This window comes from Heterocephalus glaber, unplaced genomic scaffold, assembly GCF_053883595.1.
Source record: "Heterocephalus glaber isolate CG9 unplaced genomic scaffold, H.glaber_assembly_v1.0 deba00001639, whole genome shotgun sequence".
NCBI classification, from domain to species: domain Eukaryota; kingdom Metazoa; phylum Chordata; class Mammalia; order Rodentia; family Bathyergidae; genus Heterocephalus; species Heterocephalus glaber.
The window spans coordinates 21,731-42,670 of NW_028258395.1; the positions used below are offsets into that span (position 1 = coordinate 21,731).

General features: G+C 35.9%; 1 protein-coding gene across 1 annotated transcript in view; it reads left to right on the forward strand.

Annotated features, from left to right (window-relative positions):
- The window catches only part of LOC147822387 (cadherin-related family member 4-like), a 56,892-nt gene that overhangs the window by 20,927 nt on the left and 15,025 nt on the right, over positions 1-20,940 (forward strand). The window contains exons 4-5 of the mRNA XM_087196921.1: positions 8,510-8,651; positions 8,827-9,080. Of these exons, the coding sequence (XP_087053047.1) occupies positions 8,510-8,651; positions 8,827-9,080 (396 nt within the window). The remainder of the gene's footprint in view (positions 1-8,509; positions 8,652-8,826; positions 9,081-20,940) is intronic.

Below are 20,940 nucleotides of genomic sequence, written 5' to 3' on the forward strand. Positions count from 1 at the left end.
AAGCCCTTGTTGCTTGTATCAGCAAGTGCTCATTTAATGGGCCCTTTTCCTCCCTCCAGGTCTCCTTCGTGTTGACCCTCCTGTGAGTGATTTTAATCTGAAGGAACCCTGGAGTGAAAATGAAAGATGCTGTTGGGATTTCTATTGGGATTGCATTGAATCTATATAGCAGTTTTGGAAGTATGGCCATTTTCACTATATTGGTTCTTTCTACCCAGGAACAGGAGACATCTCTCCATTTTCTTATATCCTCTTCGATCTCTTTTTTCAGAGTGCTATAGTTCTCAGTGTAGAGGTCTTTAGCTTCCTTCGTTAGCTTGATTCCTAGATATTTCATTTTTGGGGGTTCTATCGTGAAAGGAATTGTTTCTCTAATTTCTCTCTCAGTGAGTCTGTTATTTGTGTACAAGAGGGCTTTTGATTTTTCAGTTGTGATCTTGTATCCAGCTACTCTACTGAATCTGTCAATTAAGTCTAGAAGTCTTTTGGCAGAGTTTTTTGGGTCTTCTATGTAGAGTATCATATCGTCAGCAAATAATGACAGTGTAACTTCTTCCTTTCCTTGAATTTTGTGTGTTGACCTTGTGTCCAGCTACTCTACTGAATTTGGTTATTAAGTCTAGGAGACTTGGTAGAGTTCTTCAGGTCTTCTATATAGAGTATCATGTCATCTGCAAATAATGACAATTTAACTTCTTCATTTCCTATCTTTATTCCTTTTATTTCTTTCTCTTGTCTAACTGATGTGGCTAATGTTTCCAGAACTACATTGAATAGTAGTGTCTTGTTCCTGATTTTACCAAGAAGGGTTTCAGCTTTTGACCACTTAGCATGATGTTAGCTGTTGGTTTTTTATAGATGGCTTTTCTCAGGTTGAGATAAAGACCATCTATTCCAGAAGATACCTAGAATAGCAAAAACCATTCTAGGCAACCAAAACAAGGTAGGGGATATCATAATTCCCAACTTGAAAGTATACCACAAAGCTACTGTGATGAAACAGCATGGTACTGGCAAAGAAATAGACCCGAGGATCAGTGGAACAGATTAGAAGATGCAGAAACAACTCCAGACATATTCAGCCACCTCTTCTTTGACAAAGGAGCCAAAAACCCTTGCTGGAGAAAAGATAGCCTCTTAAATAAATGGTGCTGGAAAAATTGGATTTCCACTTGCCAAAGATTAAAACTAGACCTATACCTCTCACTACTCACTAAACTAAAATCAAAATGGATCAGAGATCTAAATATTAAAACAGAAACACTAAATCAGCTGGAAGAGAGGTTAGGTAGAACTCCTAAAGACATTGGTGTCAGAAAATATTTCATTAACAAAACCTCAGTCACACAGGAACTAGCACAAATAATCAACAACTGGGATCTCTTCTTATTAAAAAGTTTCTGCACAGCAAGAGAAACCACCAACAGTGTGGAGAGACAACTCACAATGTGGGAAAAAATTTTTACCAGCTGTTCCTCAGACAAAGGACTACTATCTAGAATATATAAAGAACTTAAAAAAAATCAGAGTTCCCAAATTTAAAGACCCAATCCAAAAATGGGCATCTAATATGAACAGACATTTCTTAGACAAAGAAATAGAAACAGCAAATAAACATATGAAAAAACATTCATCATCACTGGTCATTCGAGAGATGAAGATGAAAATAGCACTGAGATTCCACCTCACCCCAGAAAGAATGGCTGCTATCAAGAAATCAACCAATAACAAATGCTGGCGGGGCTGTGGGTAAAGAGGAACCCTGCTCCACTGCTGGTGGGAGTGCAGACTGGTGCAACCACTGTGGAAATCAGTATGGAGATACCTCAAAGAACTAAGACTAGAGGTCTCATTTGACCCAGCTATCCCCCTGCTGGATATCTTCCCCAAAGAATTAAAAGAATCATACCACAGCAATATATGCTCACCCGTGTTTACAGCAACACAATTTGTAATAGCTAAAACTTGGAAACAGCCCAAATGTCCATCAACTAGTTACTGGATAAAGACTTTTTTAAATAAAATAAAGTACTACTCAGCCATAAGTAATGAGAAAGTAGAGGCATTTATAACTAAATGGATGCATATCGAGGCAATACTCTTAAGTGAAATAAATAGGACACACTTATGTAAATACCGAATAGTTTCTCTGGTGTGAGAAACTGAAAGTGTAAATAAGAATTAAAATGTATAATACATAATGTGAAATAGGAAGATAAGGTCCAAAGGCAAGGGGAAGTGGAAGGGGTAGGGGATGGGAAAGGAATAAATATGAGAAAAGAAAAAAATGGAGGATCCTTTCTCTTAAAATAGATTATATATTGGTTCTAATTGGAGAAAGAATGCATTGCCCACTACATCAACTGTGTTCGGCTCCCTTCGCCCCAACAGTTAAACCAGGCAGTGCCTTTCTTCACACACTGCCTGTCCTGTGTCTCTAGGGCAGGAGTCACTTCAACCAGTGGATTCTTGTATTGAATAAATTCGATAAGTTTTTCATTTTTGTATTTCCTTACATATTATCTTATAAAATGTAACAAGAGTGTGACATTTTTCGACAGCTTGTATTTAAACAATGGGTCTGGTGAGTGGGTGACTTCCTGTCCCTTCCAGTTGGACCCCAAGCCTCTTCTCCCGATCCAGCTCTAGCGTTTCTGTGGAGATCTGAGTTCCAATTTCTGCCTGTCTCTCTGCATCCATCTCTGTCTGTCTGTCTCTGTCCCTGCCTCTCTCTCACGACAATGTATCAGTTCTCTAGATCTTCAAGTGTATTGATCGTCACCTTTTGTCTAGGATCTATTTACTTGTGGTGCCATAGCCCTTCAAAGCAACTGGTCTGATCACCGCCAGAGGCAAAAGTCTCCAATGCACGTTTGAGTATTGAAACTCAATCAGCGTTCACCAGTGATTCTGCTAAAACCTGCTGCTTGGAGTTGCTGGTGTACATAGTCAGAGGACACAGGCGTACTGAACAGTAAAATGGTACATTTTAATTGAACATGTAAGCATTATAACTTTGGAGGAGAGGATGAGCGCGTGAACATGATGAAGATGTGATGTGAACACGCACCAGCTTCCCAACCTGAATGCGCTGTGTGCTGCAGACATACCACAACAGTTCCAGGGGACTGAGTGAGGGCACTTGGTTACTAGACGCTTAACATGAAAACACTGCGTCTCAGAGTTTGGCACTGGGTCACACCTTAGGACCAAGGTCTAATGTCACATTACGATGTTTTCTCACAATTTCTAGAATTTAAAGGAATACAAATGTATGATTTCGTTAATGAGCAGCTCTATATGATTGATTACATGGCAAATATATACAAACATAATAATAGAGCAATTAAGCTTGAAATTGAAATTTTAATTGAGCAGCAAACATACTCCAACAAACAAACACAACCGCACTGTTGCTGTCCAGTTGTTTGGCTTGGTCTTTGTGGTCCGCTGTACCCCACACGAGCTCTGGGGCACCTCGCTCCCAGTTGCCGCAACCCTCTTCTCTAGAGGTCAGACGGCCCCGTCTTAGGTACAGGGAAGAAATGTGCTCATCCTCATTTTGAAACCAGAGAGGGCGTCTAGGTTGCTTTACACAAAAGCATCTCCTCCACTCCACTTGCCCATGTCTTAAAAATACAGAATCAGTGTTGAATTTATTAAATCTATGCTAATGCATCCCCAGGTGCCTCTCTCTTTCTCCTCCCCCCGCAGAATTATACATTACTTCAGCCTTGAGTTTGGCCTTGCTGTCATACACTGATTTTGATTGTTCGGGTTCTGGTTAAGGATATAGTATTATATCATGGCAAGTAACAGTAGGTCTCCCAGTTTAAGTAGTAATTTCCAGAGTAATGAAAGCCGGTTACATTATATTAACCCAAAACTTAAAGAATCATTTACATTAAATAAGGGATGTATAAGTGTGAAGATAGTTGTGTTTGTAGTATGTGTAGAGCATAAATATTCTTTTGAATATGGATTTAGTGAGTTTTTTAATAAAATATAATCAAGTAATGTGAAGTACAAAGATTCTTTAGTAGAACTAATCATTTCATGAATTTTAAAATTTGTAGCTCACCCTCTTAAATACAAACTTTTATCTTTATGACTAAATGTATACAGATGAAAATAAAAATTCAGAAACTTGTTACAAATTCATGTGTGATGCAATATATAGAACACTAAATTCAAAAAGCTTTGGTCAGTCCCTGGGTATTATCATTATTTAGTTTGTTAATCTGTGAGAACCAAGATTTTCAAAACACTATGTGCCATATATAACCCAATTTATCTTCCCATGAATTCCCTGTGGGTACCCAGTGCCCAGACAAATAATCAACTATAATTTTAAATTAGATATGGAAGACTCATATCATCCCTAAGTATTTTTGTGAGAGAATGCTCTACCTACAGATACCTACTCTTGTAGTCTCCATTTACAGAATAAGTTTCAAGTTGTATTATTTTGTGTGTATTGTTCTGCTTCCCGTAATAAGAATCCATGCCAGCATAGCATATTATTAGAAAAGGTTAACTCTATTAAGTTTCCATATAATAATTTTCACTTAAGTACAATTTATAGCAAGGAAATGGTTCATAATTCCTCAGATTATCCAAGAGTTTATCTTACTTGTGTTTCAAAAATTGATCCTTTCCAACTTAAAAATCTATTCTATCTTCAGACAATAAAATAAACATATTACTGAAAATATAATTTCTATATTGAAAATATTAATTCATTAAGGAATAAGAAAATTGATTTATTCACTATTGCTATAGCTTACTGTGTAACAAGACAAAAATGAAAATACATTTTTCCATTACTTAAAGATAATCCTAACTCAATTTATTTCTCTTTAATTATGAACAGGTTTGAAAGAACTTCCTAGAAGCACTATTCTGAGTTATTAAAACATAGTTAAGAAATACACATCCTAAAATTCTAAAGTATGAGCATGGCAGATGTTTAATAACTCTAATTTTTAAAGTGTATAGACAGTTCAAAACTTAGTTTTTCTCTCTTGTAGGCTTTGGATTGATCATATATCCATAAATGAATGGTTATACTTCTAATATCTTAATTGGGAATGTTTAGGGACATAAATGTACTGTGTTATACTGTAATTGGAGAGCGAATTAGTCAAGGAAATGATAGTCTTCTGCCAAAATTAATTCTGGCAAGCAACACTGGAATGAAATATTAAATCCCAAGCCATCGAAACAGCCCCTCAGAAAGAAGGGACTGATTATTCAGGATTGGCAGGGTCTCCTTGTGCTTAATTTGAGAACTAGCTTAAGGGCTGGTCAGAGCAATATTAGGGAAGACTTCCTCCTTCCAACATGTACCCAGAATTCAAAAATATAATGGTGATATCAGAAAGACTGTTGAAAATTAGAGCTCTAGAAGGCTAAGTCAAAAGGTGTTTTTGGAGGCTAACACTAAATAAGAGCCATAAACAATAGTAGAAATATTTCTTGAAAGACTTTAGAAAATTTCTCTCTAAGGAATATTTGTTCGCCCTATCTTCTCTTCTTTTTAATAATGTGTTTATTTTCTTTAGGGTTATTAATTCCTCATTGTAGGAATGGATTAATTTTTAGAGGTAACACTTTATTACAAAATGCATACGTAAGTTCATCTCAATTAACTCTTGCCCAGTAACATTTAACTTTGTCCTTGTAACCATAAAGTGCTTTTGCTTAAACAACTGTATTTGTTTTGTTATTAATTCACATGACCCTTGGAGTGATGACGTGTGCTAGAATATTCTGAATAGAGATATTAGATGTCATAAATGCTATTTCATGCCTTTGTAGAGTGAGACACTAGGAAATTATTACACTTTTCTATATGCTGTTTATGAAGGGGCTACTGCATGTTCAAACTCATAGTGGTAGTATTCTACTACAGCTGTTTTATTTCACAAATGAATAATTTTGGGGAGAGAGCAGTAGGTAATAAATAAATATTTCCAACAGGCGTATAGCTGGTAAAATGAATTTTCTGCAAAGAGATGCATTAGAAAAAAATGTAGAAGTGAGGAGCCCTGCCAACATCCAGTTTTGATCATTTAAAACACTTATTTATTCTGCAGTCATAGAATCTAAGTCAGAGGGTATGGTGTGTGTATGTCTGTGTGATCTCTCTAGCTTATATGCCATAATCTACAGCCTAATTCAGTGATACCACCCTTCCAAGACTGCTGAAAAGTTCAGTTTCCTCCTTGTTAGGTGATTCAGCACTCATTACATGAAAAAATACAGTTTTCCTGGTGGAGACCTTAAAGGTAACACGAAGTTGAGTAACAGCATGTTTGGTCATGGGAGTTTTTCATTTACATGAGTAGAGTTTAGTGTACCTAAATATTAATGTGACATTCTGGCACAAAGGAAGCAATTTTCTAAATTTTATTACACTGCAAGGAAAAATCAGAATATAAGAACATTTGATAGTAAATAATCATGAGACTAAATTAATTTTAACTTAACAATAAATTCTGCCTGCATATAACCTTGGCTATTGATGATCCATGTTGCAATGCATTTTACTTTGTACCTCCAATTCTCTGTCTGTATTTGGTCTTGTAAAAATATTTTCTCCAATAATCTCCTTCTATTTTTCCTTTGTACTAAAATGGGAAAAAAACAAACTAATTTAAAAAGTGAAAATTTAGATTAAGTACTGGCCAGTGATTTTTCTTCCCATAAAGAAAATTGGATGCCTGTATTTGATTTTAAAATATTTTACAACCAAAATTTCAGTTTAAAAATGTTCAACATATATTCGGCTGATTTAAAAAATAATATTCAATCAATGTGTTTGGAATTTAATTCAACATTTAAGCTTAAGTATGGAGAAGTTATAAAACATACAAATCACAGTTGCTTAATCTAGAAGAGTTCAGGGATGGATATCAATTTAGCCATCATTGAAAGGACAAAGCAATGGCTGCCTATAACTAACTGACATTAGCAAGTGCATTGTCTGAGGTACTGAAGGTGTTGGCACACAACAGAAGTAGGCTGGTACAGAAATGGTGTAAACTGGTCAGGACCCAGTAGAAAGCAGTATTATATAGAGAAAATAGCACCTAGGTAAAAATTTTGAACTCTGGATTTAACATGTCTTTGAGTTCTGCTTCTACCACCCAATAAATGTCTAAGCTTTAATTTTTTTCTTAGTGTATTTCACTGTCTATTATAAAATAGTAGCTTTTTGAAGGGTTATTGTGCAGGGTACATATGAGTGTAAGCAAATTAGAGTCTCACACACAGTAGGCATTCAATAAATGTTAGTGAGAGTTGTTTTTACTATTTCTAAAGCAGCTATGAAAAAAAAGCCAGATCTATCTTTCCCATCCTTTCGCTGTATTTGGAGGGAGAGAAGAAAAATAAAGAGAATTCCTTCTCAGGGTCAAGATTTTAATTTAAAGGAGAGCAAAGGACTTGGAGTTTGCCTTGCATTGTCTGTCAAGAAAGGGACCATTTAAAGGGGGGAGCTCTGGGATGTCCAGGAAGTACTACTAAGGAAAAGGACAAGGGCTGAGCTGAGCTAGACTCTTCTGTGTCATTTAAGATTCCATTCTGAACAATTGGGGTCTTCCTTGAGGGGTTGTACACTGTGAGAACAACTCCGAAACTGGGCCTGTGTTCTTTAGGAACCACAGCTACATGAGTGTGTGGTCAGGAAACAATTCTGCTACAGCCTGGATCAGTGAGAAACAGAAAGTTCTCAGAAACTCAGAAACAAGCTATCCTCATGCTTTGGTAGTGAAAGGCACCAGTGAAATGATTCCTTTCATAGATTAGCAGATAAGAGAGGGAACAGAGATGATGGGAAGAAATGGATTAGTTTGTATCCTAGGTTACAGGATCAACCTTAGAATTAAAACATTCCCAGAGACAATTCATCTTTCAGTCTAATTACTGAAACCATCCATTTGTGTGAAATGTCAGTTGCATGCTCCACTAAATTGTGAGTTTTTCCAGAACAAAATCAGGCTAAATTTACAGGCAAAAAAAAAAATTATGAGATCAATAAAAGAAAATGTTCCTAACAAGTAAATCTGCCCAACAGTAAGATATGTTTCTTTTAGATATACTTATTTGCATGATAATTTTTTTTTCTGTAATAAAGGGAAGTTATTAATGTAGATGACATTGAGTTTTCAATCTTATTTTAAGTTTAATAATCTCATAAATTGCATGAGTACCTGACATAGTGGTATTACATAGGAAATAGACATCTGTTAAATGAAAAATAATTTCTCATTTAAAATTAGAAAAAATTGTGAAATTTATGACAACTCTAAACAAGAAAAAATTTTTGATGAAGCATTAACAAATATTCTTAAAATGTAAAATAATCAAGATGACTTGGGTGCTTGAGTATTAAGTATACTAGAGCAATACTGTGAAGGGAAAATCATAAAGCTTTAAAAAGTAATTGATTAAAATATGGCAAGATGTTTGGGACACGTTTTAAAGAGATAACACTTTTATGTAGAACGTGAACGATGAACCTCCTATGTGTCATCCACCGCATTTGGAAACTCGGATTTATTCCACGGTCAAAGGCCCTTTTATTCAACTCAACTGTTCAGACACAGACTCTCCACAGGGACAGCTCAGCTATTTAATTGTAGGAGGTAAGAGGTATGATTTCAAATACATCATTTCTTTACTATTTTACAAGACATTCATGCGGAATTTTTATAACTGTTAGAAACATATCATGAAATATGTTTTTTTCAGAAACACCTTACTATAATAAAACAATGCTAATGTAGCTTTATTTCTGTCTCCTTACCTCATCATTCTCAGGAAATACAAATAATCAGTTCACACTTTGGAGACTGGGTGTTGATCCTCCTTCTCTGGCCACCGGGCAGCATTTCCAGTATGATGGATTTCAGGGAATTCAAGACCCTGTGACTTTCCAGTTACTCGTGCAAGTCACTGATGAATTAGGTGGGAATACAGCTCGTCAGCTGTCAGCCACTTCTACCATCATCGTGCATGTGGTTCCCTGGATCACATCACGGCCAGCTTCGTCCACAAAGGCAGCTTCAACGACAGTGAGTACTTAGTGATTTACTGTGATTCTGCAGTAGTAGGAATCAGTCATAAGCACACAAAGCACTTGGGAACCCGCATTTTGGAAATGAAATATATTCATGAGAGAGTTACTTTAACACAGACAAATTTTCATCATCAAAATAAGGATAAGTTATTGTGGTTATTAGTCATTAATTTTGAGTTGAGGTAAATATGTCAATATTAATTTTGTAGCCCATTTTGCCATTTATTTCAACAAAATTCTTGGTAATTCTGTTGATTCTTATCATTGTATAATTTATCTATGTAAAGTAATGCAAAGATTTTATTATGGGCATAGCACTATATTAGGATTATAAAAATATTTGACACCATGCTTTCTTCAGAAGCATACAATCTCACTAGAGGACAAGATAGATACTTTGAGTCAGTCAGTTCAAGCTGCTATAACAATACCATAGTCTGAGTGGCTGACGTAATCACAATAAACATCTACTGCACTCAGCCCAGGAGCTGCGAAGACAAGATTAATGCAGTAATCGATGCAGTGTCTGGTGAGGATCAGTTTCCAAGTGTGAAGATATCCGTCATCTCAGTGTGTCCTCACATGACAGGAGCGCTGCAGAGCTGGAGGCTTCCCCCGCATCTCTGTGGAAAGACGCCAATCCCTTCCACAGGGATTTGCATTCATGGCATAATTGCCTCTCTCAGACCCACCGCTCAATAATGTTGGATTGGGGTTAGGATTTGCACATGTGTTGATGGAACCCAAACATTCATTCCCTAACACATCCAGGATAATTTAACTAAATGCTACCCAGTACCAAATGGTAGCACAATCATTACTTAAGTTTGAGATTGAAAATAAGGTAAGTTTACTTGGGAAACCATAACTTCTCCAAAACTAGAAGAGGAAAGAAATGATGTAGTTTTGAAATAATTGATACTCACTTTGTTCATGTAAAGAGGAGAAACTCTAGAGAACAGGCAGAGAGTTAGCCTGGAAAAATTGTAATGCACCTTGGATTAGTGTCAGGAAGAAGAGGGCTTGGGATGTAGCTCAGTGGGAGAGAAAAAGAAAGTTCAGGGTAGACATGAAAAATATTTGAAAACGGGTTCCTTGAATGTAAGCCTGAGCAGTTTAGATGCCAGTGCAGACACAAAGTTACCACCTTTATACAGCAGCGAAGACAAGCCCACCGTGCTTGGAAAACTTCACCAATATGCAAAGAAGTCAATGATGGCGTGGAACTGCTTTGTGCATTGTGCAGTTAAAGCAGCCATTTCGGTGCTCATTTCCATTTCCTTACTGACACTCCTAGGATGTTCCCTATACAACTAAGCTGATCTAATGATATATACTTAAATTAAAGTAGCCATTTGTTCATAAAGTTATAGAAAATTCCTCCCACTGGTTGACTTCATAGTCAAGAAATTTTGTGTCAACTACATAAAGTATGAACTTAAATATACTTGATGCAAAGAAAATATATTAGATTAAAGTAGTATAGAACTGGATTGTGCCTAAGAGACACAAATTATAATTCTTTATCTGGTAAATTCATAGGATCCTAGATCCTCACTACTTATTTCTAACAATTTCTGAACCCAGTGGATATAACCCATTATTAAATATAGCCAGGTACACGATAAGATAATATACTAAAGAAACAAAAGAACCCTAAAAAGCACATACAAAACTACAGCAACTGTAGCTAACATATTATCAAACATGAACTGTAATATAATTGTGCTTATTAAGTTCAAGAGATATAAATCATGTTGGAAATTTTCTTAGAGTACTGGAGACTATAAAAGTAGCCTATGATAATTGAAGACATGTCAAATATATCTAGGATTTGAAGACACAATAACCAAAGTGACAACTTCATACATAGGTGTAATGGCTGTTTACAAATATTTGAGGAAATAATTACAAACTGAAGATGGGTTAGAAGATTCTATTCAGAATGAGGTCTAGAAAGATGAAAGGTATGAAAGCAATAAGAGGGGGAAACACAAAAATTAAAATGAGAAATTTTAGTTTATTTTAATTTGAGAGAAAGAAGACAGGGTCATTGCCTATTTTTCAAAACCAATGAAAGATAACCTGTAAACTGAGGGAGTTCCTCAACTCTGAGGAAAAAAAGTGAAAAGAATTTTAAATTTAAACACATAGTAGAGCTACTTAAAATCCAAATATAACAAGAAAATTAAAATCTGTTAAAAAATCATTTAAAATGCATAGAGAGAGAGAGAGAGAGAGAGAGAGAGAGAGAGCAGACTTTACAATGGAAATGATGAAATCCAGAAAAATGGAAACGTTTAAGTTGCTATAAGAAAGTAAGTGCCAACCTAAAATGTTCTGCAGAGCAAAAATCTATGTAAGAATATTCTGTTTTGGCTGTATCTAACAATTTTTCATGTAGTATTTTCATTCATTCATTTCAAAATATTCCCTAGTTTCTTAACTTCACAAGGCATGGGGAATTTTTCCTATTTGATTAGACTTCTAATTATTTATGATCAGAGATAACACCCTGTGGACTTCAATCCACTGATACCTATTCAGACCTGCTTTATAGCTTACTATATATTCAAATGTTGTAAATGTTCATGTGCCACTATTTGGCTTTTCAAAAGTGTCGATAAAGCCATGACAAATGAAAGATTTGAGAAATTGTATTGGACAGTTGATATTGATATAGATGAAGGAGTAACAATTCTCTGTCTCCATCAAGTCCACATGAGTTGTAGACTAAAGAGGCAGAAATAAACAAAATAACTAAACTTTAGAAAGAATGTTAAGAGTACTTATTAATTTTGGGATCATACTTTTGGTATCAGGAAAGCTTTCTTAAATGAAATGACCAAAAACAAAAACAAAGAACCAAAAGCTAGATACATGGGAAATTTTTGAGAAATCTCAGTACGCTAGAGTGAAGAACATCTCATTTAAGAGATGGAAGGGTTACTTTTGCTTCAGAAAAATCTGACATGGGAAGAGCAAGTAAAAGTAAAATGTAAGCAAAACTAGACATACTGACAAATCCTTATGACTGTGTGATTCTGTCTACAAAGTTATTTTATTTTTTATATCATAGTTTATGTGTTCAAGATCACCTTTCAAAATTAATCTGAGAAGGCTTATATTCTTTGTTCAACTATTAGAGTTTAATATAGTAAATCAATCCTTGAATATCCTTCATATTATATTCTCACTACTCATTAAAACTGTAACTACCATAGAGCTTTCAATCATAAATTTTATATGTTTAAATGTTATAATTCATGATTTTAAGTATGAGAATTCTTCTGGTCAGCTGTACATTAATCCTTGGTCCCTCCTCACCCACAAGTGTGATCATGAAACTTTCTTACAAATTCCACACGTTTTCAAATCACGTCATAAGGCAGGTAGGTATTGCCTAGGATACATTTATATTGATTGTGGTGCGAGTTGCCATAGTAGCATTCCAAAGAGTTAAATTGTATTGTTTTTCATTTCTGGCTCAACATGAATCTCACCTCCCTATTCTTAGTTTTCTCTGCTGAATTTTACTCCTCTGGGAGAGATTACTTTAGCCTATACTGCTGTGGAAAAAAAAAATCTCTTAACTTATGTTAACGCATAGATTTCCACCATCCAAATTCCTGATTAAGAAAGCAAAATATAGCAAGGCAGAGAGGGCTTGTAATAAAACATAATAGACAAAATAAATTCTGCAGCAAGATGTGAAGGGAGTTTTAAATTTGTAGTTGAGCTAAGTGATACTGTAATCATACACTTCCACTGGCAAAGTACGTTAAGGTTGGTAAAAGAGGCAGACTAGTTAATGCTGTCTGGAAATGATTACCAACCTATGACTTATGAATTTATTCTCAAAAAAAAATGCTGTGCTCCATACGTCATGTATGCTTTAATATTTGTTTGTGTGCTTATATAATATTTACCTCTTCTCAGGGAGATACATGTGCTTCTCTTTGCAAAAAGTATTACAACATCAAAAGCAACATTAGGGATTCTATTGTTTTATTTGTCGGTTGAGCAACAAGGAAAAATGATACCTAAATAGGTATTTACCGTACAGGCATACTTTACTGCAGGTTGATCAAAAAAGACAATCAATGTTTAAATTTTAAAATATTTATTATAGTGAAAGACACATCGCCGTTAATTCTCCTCAAATATTCCCTCTTTCTTAGACCCTGTACTGAGCCTTCGTGATCAGGCTTACTCCATCATTCTTGCCACTTTCTGGGCAGTTCTGGAAGCTCACTTTTGTGTCTTTAGTTGCTCTGCCATGGTTATCTTGATCTATTTAAAATGCTTCCCTTTCATGGTCATTTTGACTTCAGGGAAGAGCCAGAAGTGACATGGTTTGGATCCCATGAAGAAAGTAGTCAAGGACACACTGTCATGTTCTTACGAGCCTGCCTTCCCTTGAATGGCACTTGGCAGCAGCATTCACAATATTTTTTATCACATGTCATAAAGACACAAAAGAGGACTTCGGAACTGCTTCAGAAAGTGGAAAGAATAATGGGATAAGTGTGTTTGAAGTTCAAGGGGAGTGGAAGTTTTCTGAGGGGGATTCATGGCAACGTGTCTTTTGCTGTAATACTTTTATTTAAATATTCATTGCATATTTTGATCACCCTTTGTAACTTCTACTTTCTTGAGAGTAACCAGGCACACAAACAGACCTACATATTTTAAGATAATTTTTAATAGGTGGCATTTCTCAAAGTTTTTTGAATACATCACTGATTGGTGTTATTTATGTTTGTTATAAAATTATCTTGTAATGATCATCCATGTCTCCATCCATCTGTTTACTAACTATATGGCCAAACCTTGGGATAGCTATTGGCTTGAAAAGTTTAATGAGTTACAGAAAAGCTTTTCAGCTATCAATAATAGAATATCTAAGTGGAAGCCACTTAAATAATCAGGACACATGCTCAGAAAAGTGGGGAACTTGGTGGAAAGGTAAGGCATGTATTTTAATATGTCTGTACACCAATCTAGGAATATGGACTTTATTTTCCAATCAGAGGGAAGCTAAAGAGAAAGTATAAGGCCAGGATAACAGATGTTTCTAAATGATTTTTGAGTGAGGATGTAAGGAATATAAAGGGAATTGGTAGATAGAAGAAGTATCCACAAGAACAGCTGAGAGTTCCTTTTTAAAATCCAGATAAGAAAGATAGGCTCTGTAATGAGGCCTTCATGTAGAAATGAATTGCTACATCTGAAATATATATGAGCTATAGAATTGACCATCATTTTTATTTAAAGTTTATGTATTATACTATGTTGATTTATACTATATCATGGGAAAGTGAATTTCTCTAAGGATTTAGTCATCGTTATTATAGACTGTATCTTTTATATTTTTATTACAGGGCAGATATTTTTTATTTAGAATGTTGAATTAGATATGAAAACTTAAAAACATTTCTGAGCGGTTAAAGTATACTGCCAGAATTTTATCTGCTTCTAAAATATAACTATAAAAGCATATTACGAAAATAGAACATTCTGAAAGCCAGATTGCTAACAATATGTGCCTGTAAGTTTTAGAGAAACAACGACCTGATGATAAAAAGTCCAAAGTAATTAAAATTATTTCAGTTACATTATAAATATAACAGACATCTTCAGCATTAAATTCACTATTAAGTGCAGATTTTCAACCAAGAAACTTCATGTAGTTTCTTTTTAAAAATGGAGAATATCCTGTAAATTATATTTTACTGAAGGCATCACACAAAGACCTCTGCATGTTTTACAATGCCAAGTATGGTGTGTGGTAAGTCAAAGACCAATGCCATACATTGCAAGAAAGGTATGTGATAGCTCTTAATTGGGAGAGGTGGGGTTCCTGAATCGATGCTGAGACTGATGAAAGCTATAGCTCCTTTCTCCAGATCAATGCACACACACACACACACTGTGTGTGTGTATAATTTTATATTCCATTTTAGAGGCTTGTAAAAGCCATCCATGCAGCTCTGATTATGCAACTCTAGTTTAAAACATGGTTTTATCACTGTATTTGAGTTTGTAAAAAAATGTTTCCATGAGCAATGTATATTCCCATTAGTATAAAGTAAACAGAACAAGATAAGCCACTGACACATAGCTATAGAGAAATTCCTCAAATACATTGACACATGCCCTGCTCTTATAGACATGAGGAAAAGTGAAATGGTACCTAGGGCTTAAGAAAGAAAATAGGAAGAAATCATTTTATTTCAAGTATAGAACAACTTAGTTAAGTAAGCTAAAAATAATTGCACCCAAAGTTAAGCAAATCTGAATAAACAGTACCACTGCGAATCCTTTCCTGATTAACCTTAGTTTCTGAACTCATACCTGCTTATTCAGAGGTCCATCTCGGGGCGAGCAGAGAAGAGTGAAACTAAGCCATCTTTCATGAAATGAATAAATTCTTCCAATTCAAGTCCAGATTGTCTAAAGAGACAATGAGGTAACTGGCTAGACACTGTTTCCTGAAAAAATAATCCCCAAGGAATTATGAATCAAAATTCCTAAAAGTAACTGTGTGCAGCAGATTTAAGCCATAATAAAGAGTCCAGAACTAATGTGCATTGTAGCAATGTGGAAGATGGTAGAGACTTTAAATCACCCCAGTTTATAATGATGGCTTTCACTCTGATTTCAGCATAAAGAGTTGAAAGGAGAGTCTATAAGTAACTTCAACCAATCTTTTCACTAGTGCAATCTGAGACCACATCCATATTTCATAATGCATATTGGGATAATGAAGAGTTTTACCCTATCAGTGAGGAAGTAGGAAACCTGCTAGTTGCAGAGAGAGAGAGAGAGAGAGACAGAGACAGAGAGAGAGAGGGAGAGAATTGCAATTTTTCAGTTTCTTTTCCTTAAAATGAACAGTAAAGTAAAATCCTAAGAATAGCGAGGTTGCTCTGTGATGCTGAGGACTGATATCTTTGTGACCTCATATGTTTTCCCCACTACCCTGCTCATCCAACTGTAAGGCTGCCTTTGAGCTCTCAGAGACCAATTGGATACCTCATAAGATAATTTGGAAACAAATATTCCTGGAATCTTGATCTCAGCTGATAATTTGGAGCAATGCTATGCTGAAGCTGGCTCACTCCAGCTAATGGAACCATATTGTTAAATATTCAGAAATTTTACATTCAGGATGTCAAATCTTTGGCAGATTAAAATATGCATGGTGGACATATTTATACTATAGGAACTGACAAATACCACATTGCAGGCTTTTTTGGGGGGTGTCTTTGAAGAACTGATTTCCTGGCACACTACTGGACCTGTCCATCTTGGTCTTATTTTTAGTAGGTCAGGAAGGTAGAAGACATTTAAAAGTGAGTAGGATTAGCAAATGCTTATATACAATAAGCAAATATTAAACCACCAGAAGAGGAAGTAGCATGTATTTTATACTCCTACCCTTCATTTCAAAAAATAATCCAACATCATGGTCATTTTTAATGCTGGGAAGACCTCCCTGGCACTTTCTGTTAATCTGAGCCTAATACTTACTTTTCTTAAAACTACAGCAGAGATTGGAGAAATACATTTGGTGTGAGCTGACCTGAATGGCTGTTTTGTCTTGTCTGCCGAGGAGTGGAGGTCGTGGTGGTATTTTGGGGATCACTCAATGTCTAACTCTTTTATCGTTTTTGGTACTGGGGATGGAACTCGGGTCCTTGCACTTGCAGGGCAGGCGGTGGAACCACTGAGCTAAATCCCTGGCCCTCAATATCTAACTCTTGCCCTAATTTCTTTTGCTGTCTTTTTCCTTGTGTGAAGACTGAAACAGCAACATAGAAATAATGACAATAGTGGTCACAAATTGATTGTCTTATGAATGCTATAAACCCACATAAGGTATTTTTCTAGTTAGTAGCAACCTTATTAACTAGGTACCATTGTGCTAAATAGAGATTGATTTGACTAAATTAAGCAACAGCTCAGATCTATTTCCAGAGGCTATGTTGTTCTGCGATTTCACTCCCTCTGTATTTTCTAAACATGACTACCAGTAATTCTTGTAATTCTTTTAAGAAAAATATATTTCTCAGTCTCCCAGCATTGATTTACATTATTTTTAGGAGGGACTAAAAGAAAACCTAGTAAGTTATAACATCTTAAATGTAGTAGCAGAATTAGAACAAATCTATAGCCATTATCGCAAGTTATTTCTACAAAAATTGGTAAGAAGATGGCTGCAATGTGTCGCTGATCCTAATGAGTACGTTTAGGGTTGGTCGGAAGGTGGAGAGTGCAGGAAGGAGAATAACAAAGCCCTGCAAGGCCGTTTTTATTGACTCTATCAGATGCAGGACAGATGTGAGGAACTGCAATGTGTGTTCCTCCATGAGGAACAGTTAACGCACTCAGGGACCTCGGAGGGGGTGGGAATCTTTTTTGCGTATCTTCCCTAATTCTGCTGTTCAACCTTTATCGACAAACCATCTAAGTTCTTCTGTCACTGTAGACATGGGAACTAACCAGCTAGGTCACCCTTCTTTCATTAGCTGTGGGTCGGGAGTACAGCCTCTTGGTGGCCCCCAGACATTTCACTTTCTGCAATGCTGAGAACTGACGTGGTAAGCAACTATGTAAGGATTCACACCTAAGGGTATTGTGACATATTTAGCCACTGTATAAAAAATAAAGTCCATGAGTAAGTATGAGAATCACATTTTACATTCACTCATTTTTTGTGATCTTTAGTTCATCCAACTCCCAGTAGGAAATAGATACACAATAGCTAAGAAGCGTTATGGAAGGGGCTACTGGAAAAAATATGGGCAACAAGATATCAAGATAAGGAAAATATGGGCAACATTAATGGAAATCAGCAAGACATGTATTTGCCTGTCATTTCATAAGGAATTTGCATGCTGGGTAATTGGTCTATAATTCACTTTTCTGATTCTACTTGATTATGCTATTTTCTGAAAAGTAAGCAAGTAAGTTTTCCTGAGCAACTCAACAGAACAGCTAGAGTTTCTTTTTAGGGAAAGTAGACTCCTACCTAAGAGAAAAGAGAAGATTATTTACACTTGTCTCTTGTTTGATGGCTTTACGTGCTTTGGAAATCATGTCCTTATAAATAAATCACCCTCCTCTCCCAGTCAACAAATGAGGTTGTTCTTGGTCACATATACTGAAATTCCTACATAAAAGTCCTAAAGCTGTGGGATCATCTCCAGCTTAAAATATTTATAAATCTCTGCTATATATGGTTTCCACATGTAAGAAGAACATCGAATCAAAATTTAGTGACACCAAAAATATCTAGACAAGAAGAAAAGTATAGAGCAATGCTTACTCCATGTTGTGAATTCTGAATTTTTATCATATAATTTGTTACATATTTGTACTTTTCAGTAGATTGATATTAAATTTAACACTATGTAATTTTAAGATAGAATTGTTTGGAAATGTGTTGTTAGTATGTAGTTGATTTATTTTAAGAAGTTATTTGTAAACTAGAAGCTAACATTGAACTTAACATCTTATGAAATACTAAGGTAGTCTCATGGTCTTCAAGGGTAATGATGCGGATAATCAAAGTGAGAAAAATTACAGATCAAAGAAACTTCAGAAATTGTTTTGTTTTATATTAGTTTGTTTGCTTTATTATGTCTTTCATTCTGGAATGGTGACAGTTTGGCAATTAATTACTTTAAAATTTTTGTTCCTTTATTCTCAATAACATACATTTACTGCAGTGGCACCTAGGACGTGAGTACTCATAGAGGCTCTCAGGATAATAAAGCAGAGGAAAAAGCAGCGAACTTAAAAAATATAATGCTCTGAAAACTATTTCAAGATGAATTTCTAAAATGCTCATCCTATTCACTCATTCATAATATGATCATATGATCAGGCCTGCTAATTAATGGGAAGTAAGAGTCTCAAAAGGAAGTTGAAAATGAAGGCAATGGTAATCATCTGACTTCACACAGGCTCTGTGGAGAGTTCTTACATCATAAGCAATCTCAGGACCCAAGCAGCACAGCAGGAAGAGGGCAGTGTGGCTCATCCTGGAGAAGTCCTGTGGGCCACAGTGGAGGTGACCTGAGACCCAGCCCTCCTGCTCTGTCGCTGCACACCTGGACCAGGTCATTTCCCACAGATGAGCCTCGGTTTCCAATCTGCCTGAGGAGATTATTTACAGCTATTTCATAAGTCCCTCGGTGCAGTGCCCAGCACATGGGAGCAAATAATACTTAATAGCATAGCTTAGTTATTTCATCAATGTTTACTAATTGATTGACAGCACAGAAATAGGTCGAAAACATTCATCATGAGTGTTTGGTGAAATGGCTAAGTTCTCCTTTATAGTTCCCACCAAAGACAAAAAAAGTTATAGTGTTTTCTCCAAGATACTAATATTTTCTACAATTTATTTTATAGTGATTTTCTCAGCAGATGTGCAAAACCAGCATATCTAAGTTAGTGTCTTACTACTAAAAAGTAACATTCTTCTATAGAAGTCTGATCTATATTTAACTTGAAATATAGATATATATTTCTGAATATAAACTTGAATAACAGTCTTATATTGACAACCATTAAAAAATATTTCTCTTCAAAGAGAGTTAAGTGGAACAACTTGAGTACACATTGCAGGAATATGAAGTGTGCTCTCCTGGATCGTAGCTTCGGACAGCTGTTGTGACTGATACCCACTCACGAAAGGCTTATTGACAGGGAAGATTGTTATTATTGTTTTTCGTGTAAAATATAACAAGCTAAGTAATTAAGGTTATGAATCAAACCAAATTAACTGCACTCAGCTGTAAGAAGCTTAGTGCCCAAATAACAGATGGGAAATTCTTGTTTCACTGGTGATTTACCTAAGGGGAGATAAATGTCACTGACATACACAGCCCAGTGTCTGTCAGTCCTGGGCATTGATTTCCCTGCCCCTGGTGCTTTATGCTGTCTGCTTAGGCAACCCTGTGAGCAGTAGGAAAAAATTTCAACAGACATTTAAAAATGAATTTACAAATTTTTTATGTTGCACTCTCCTATACCCAAGGCCTACAATGACTTACAGACAGTTTAGGGTATAAGGATTCAAGCAAATTATAATAGTTGTTTTTAGGAGAAAATCATTCAACTTGATATTTGAACAATTTTTCCTGCCTACTCATGAAATTTATACTTGTAAATCTATTTATACATTAAATTTTCACATTAAATGAATCCATCACATGATTTAACCAGATTCAAAGTTTTAAATATTGTTGTCCTTGTTACACAGGAGAAAACTGATGTACCGGGGGTTGAAATAATTTTTGCAAGGTCACAAACTCAGGAACTGGCTGATCCAGGAAAACTGAAAAAGACAGAGAAATGCTTGACGTTTGACGACTCCTCCGAGCAGGAGGGCAGTGTGCTGGGAAGGGAGAGTGAAGAATAAAGAGGTTGAATCGTGCACAGATGTGTAAGCCACAATACATAGAGATTCATTTCCAATAAAGCAAATCGCAAGCTATTTTGACAAGTACCGTAGAGGAAGGAAGAGTATAGCAGGGAAAGCCAGGCAATGCAGCACGTTCTGGCTTGAAGAGCAAGAAACTCCAGAAAGAGAAATTTGAATCTTATGTAGGCTTTTAATTTGCAGAGCGAAGCCAAGGCATTTATCAGTGGTGCAAACTGAGGAACATGGATGTGAGAAAACATGATTGATTTGTAAAAGAAGAGCAACCAAATGTGTGCAAAGCCAGTGTGTGCAGTTAGCCAGAGGCAGAGCGCAAAGGCAGGTGTCCTGCTCCTCCTGGAGGTGTACTCCTGAAAGAGCTGAGCTCTCACCCCACAGGGACCCAGGCACACCCATA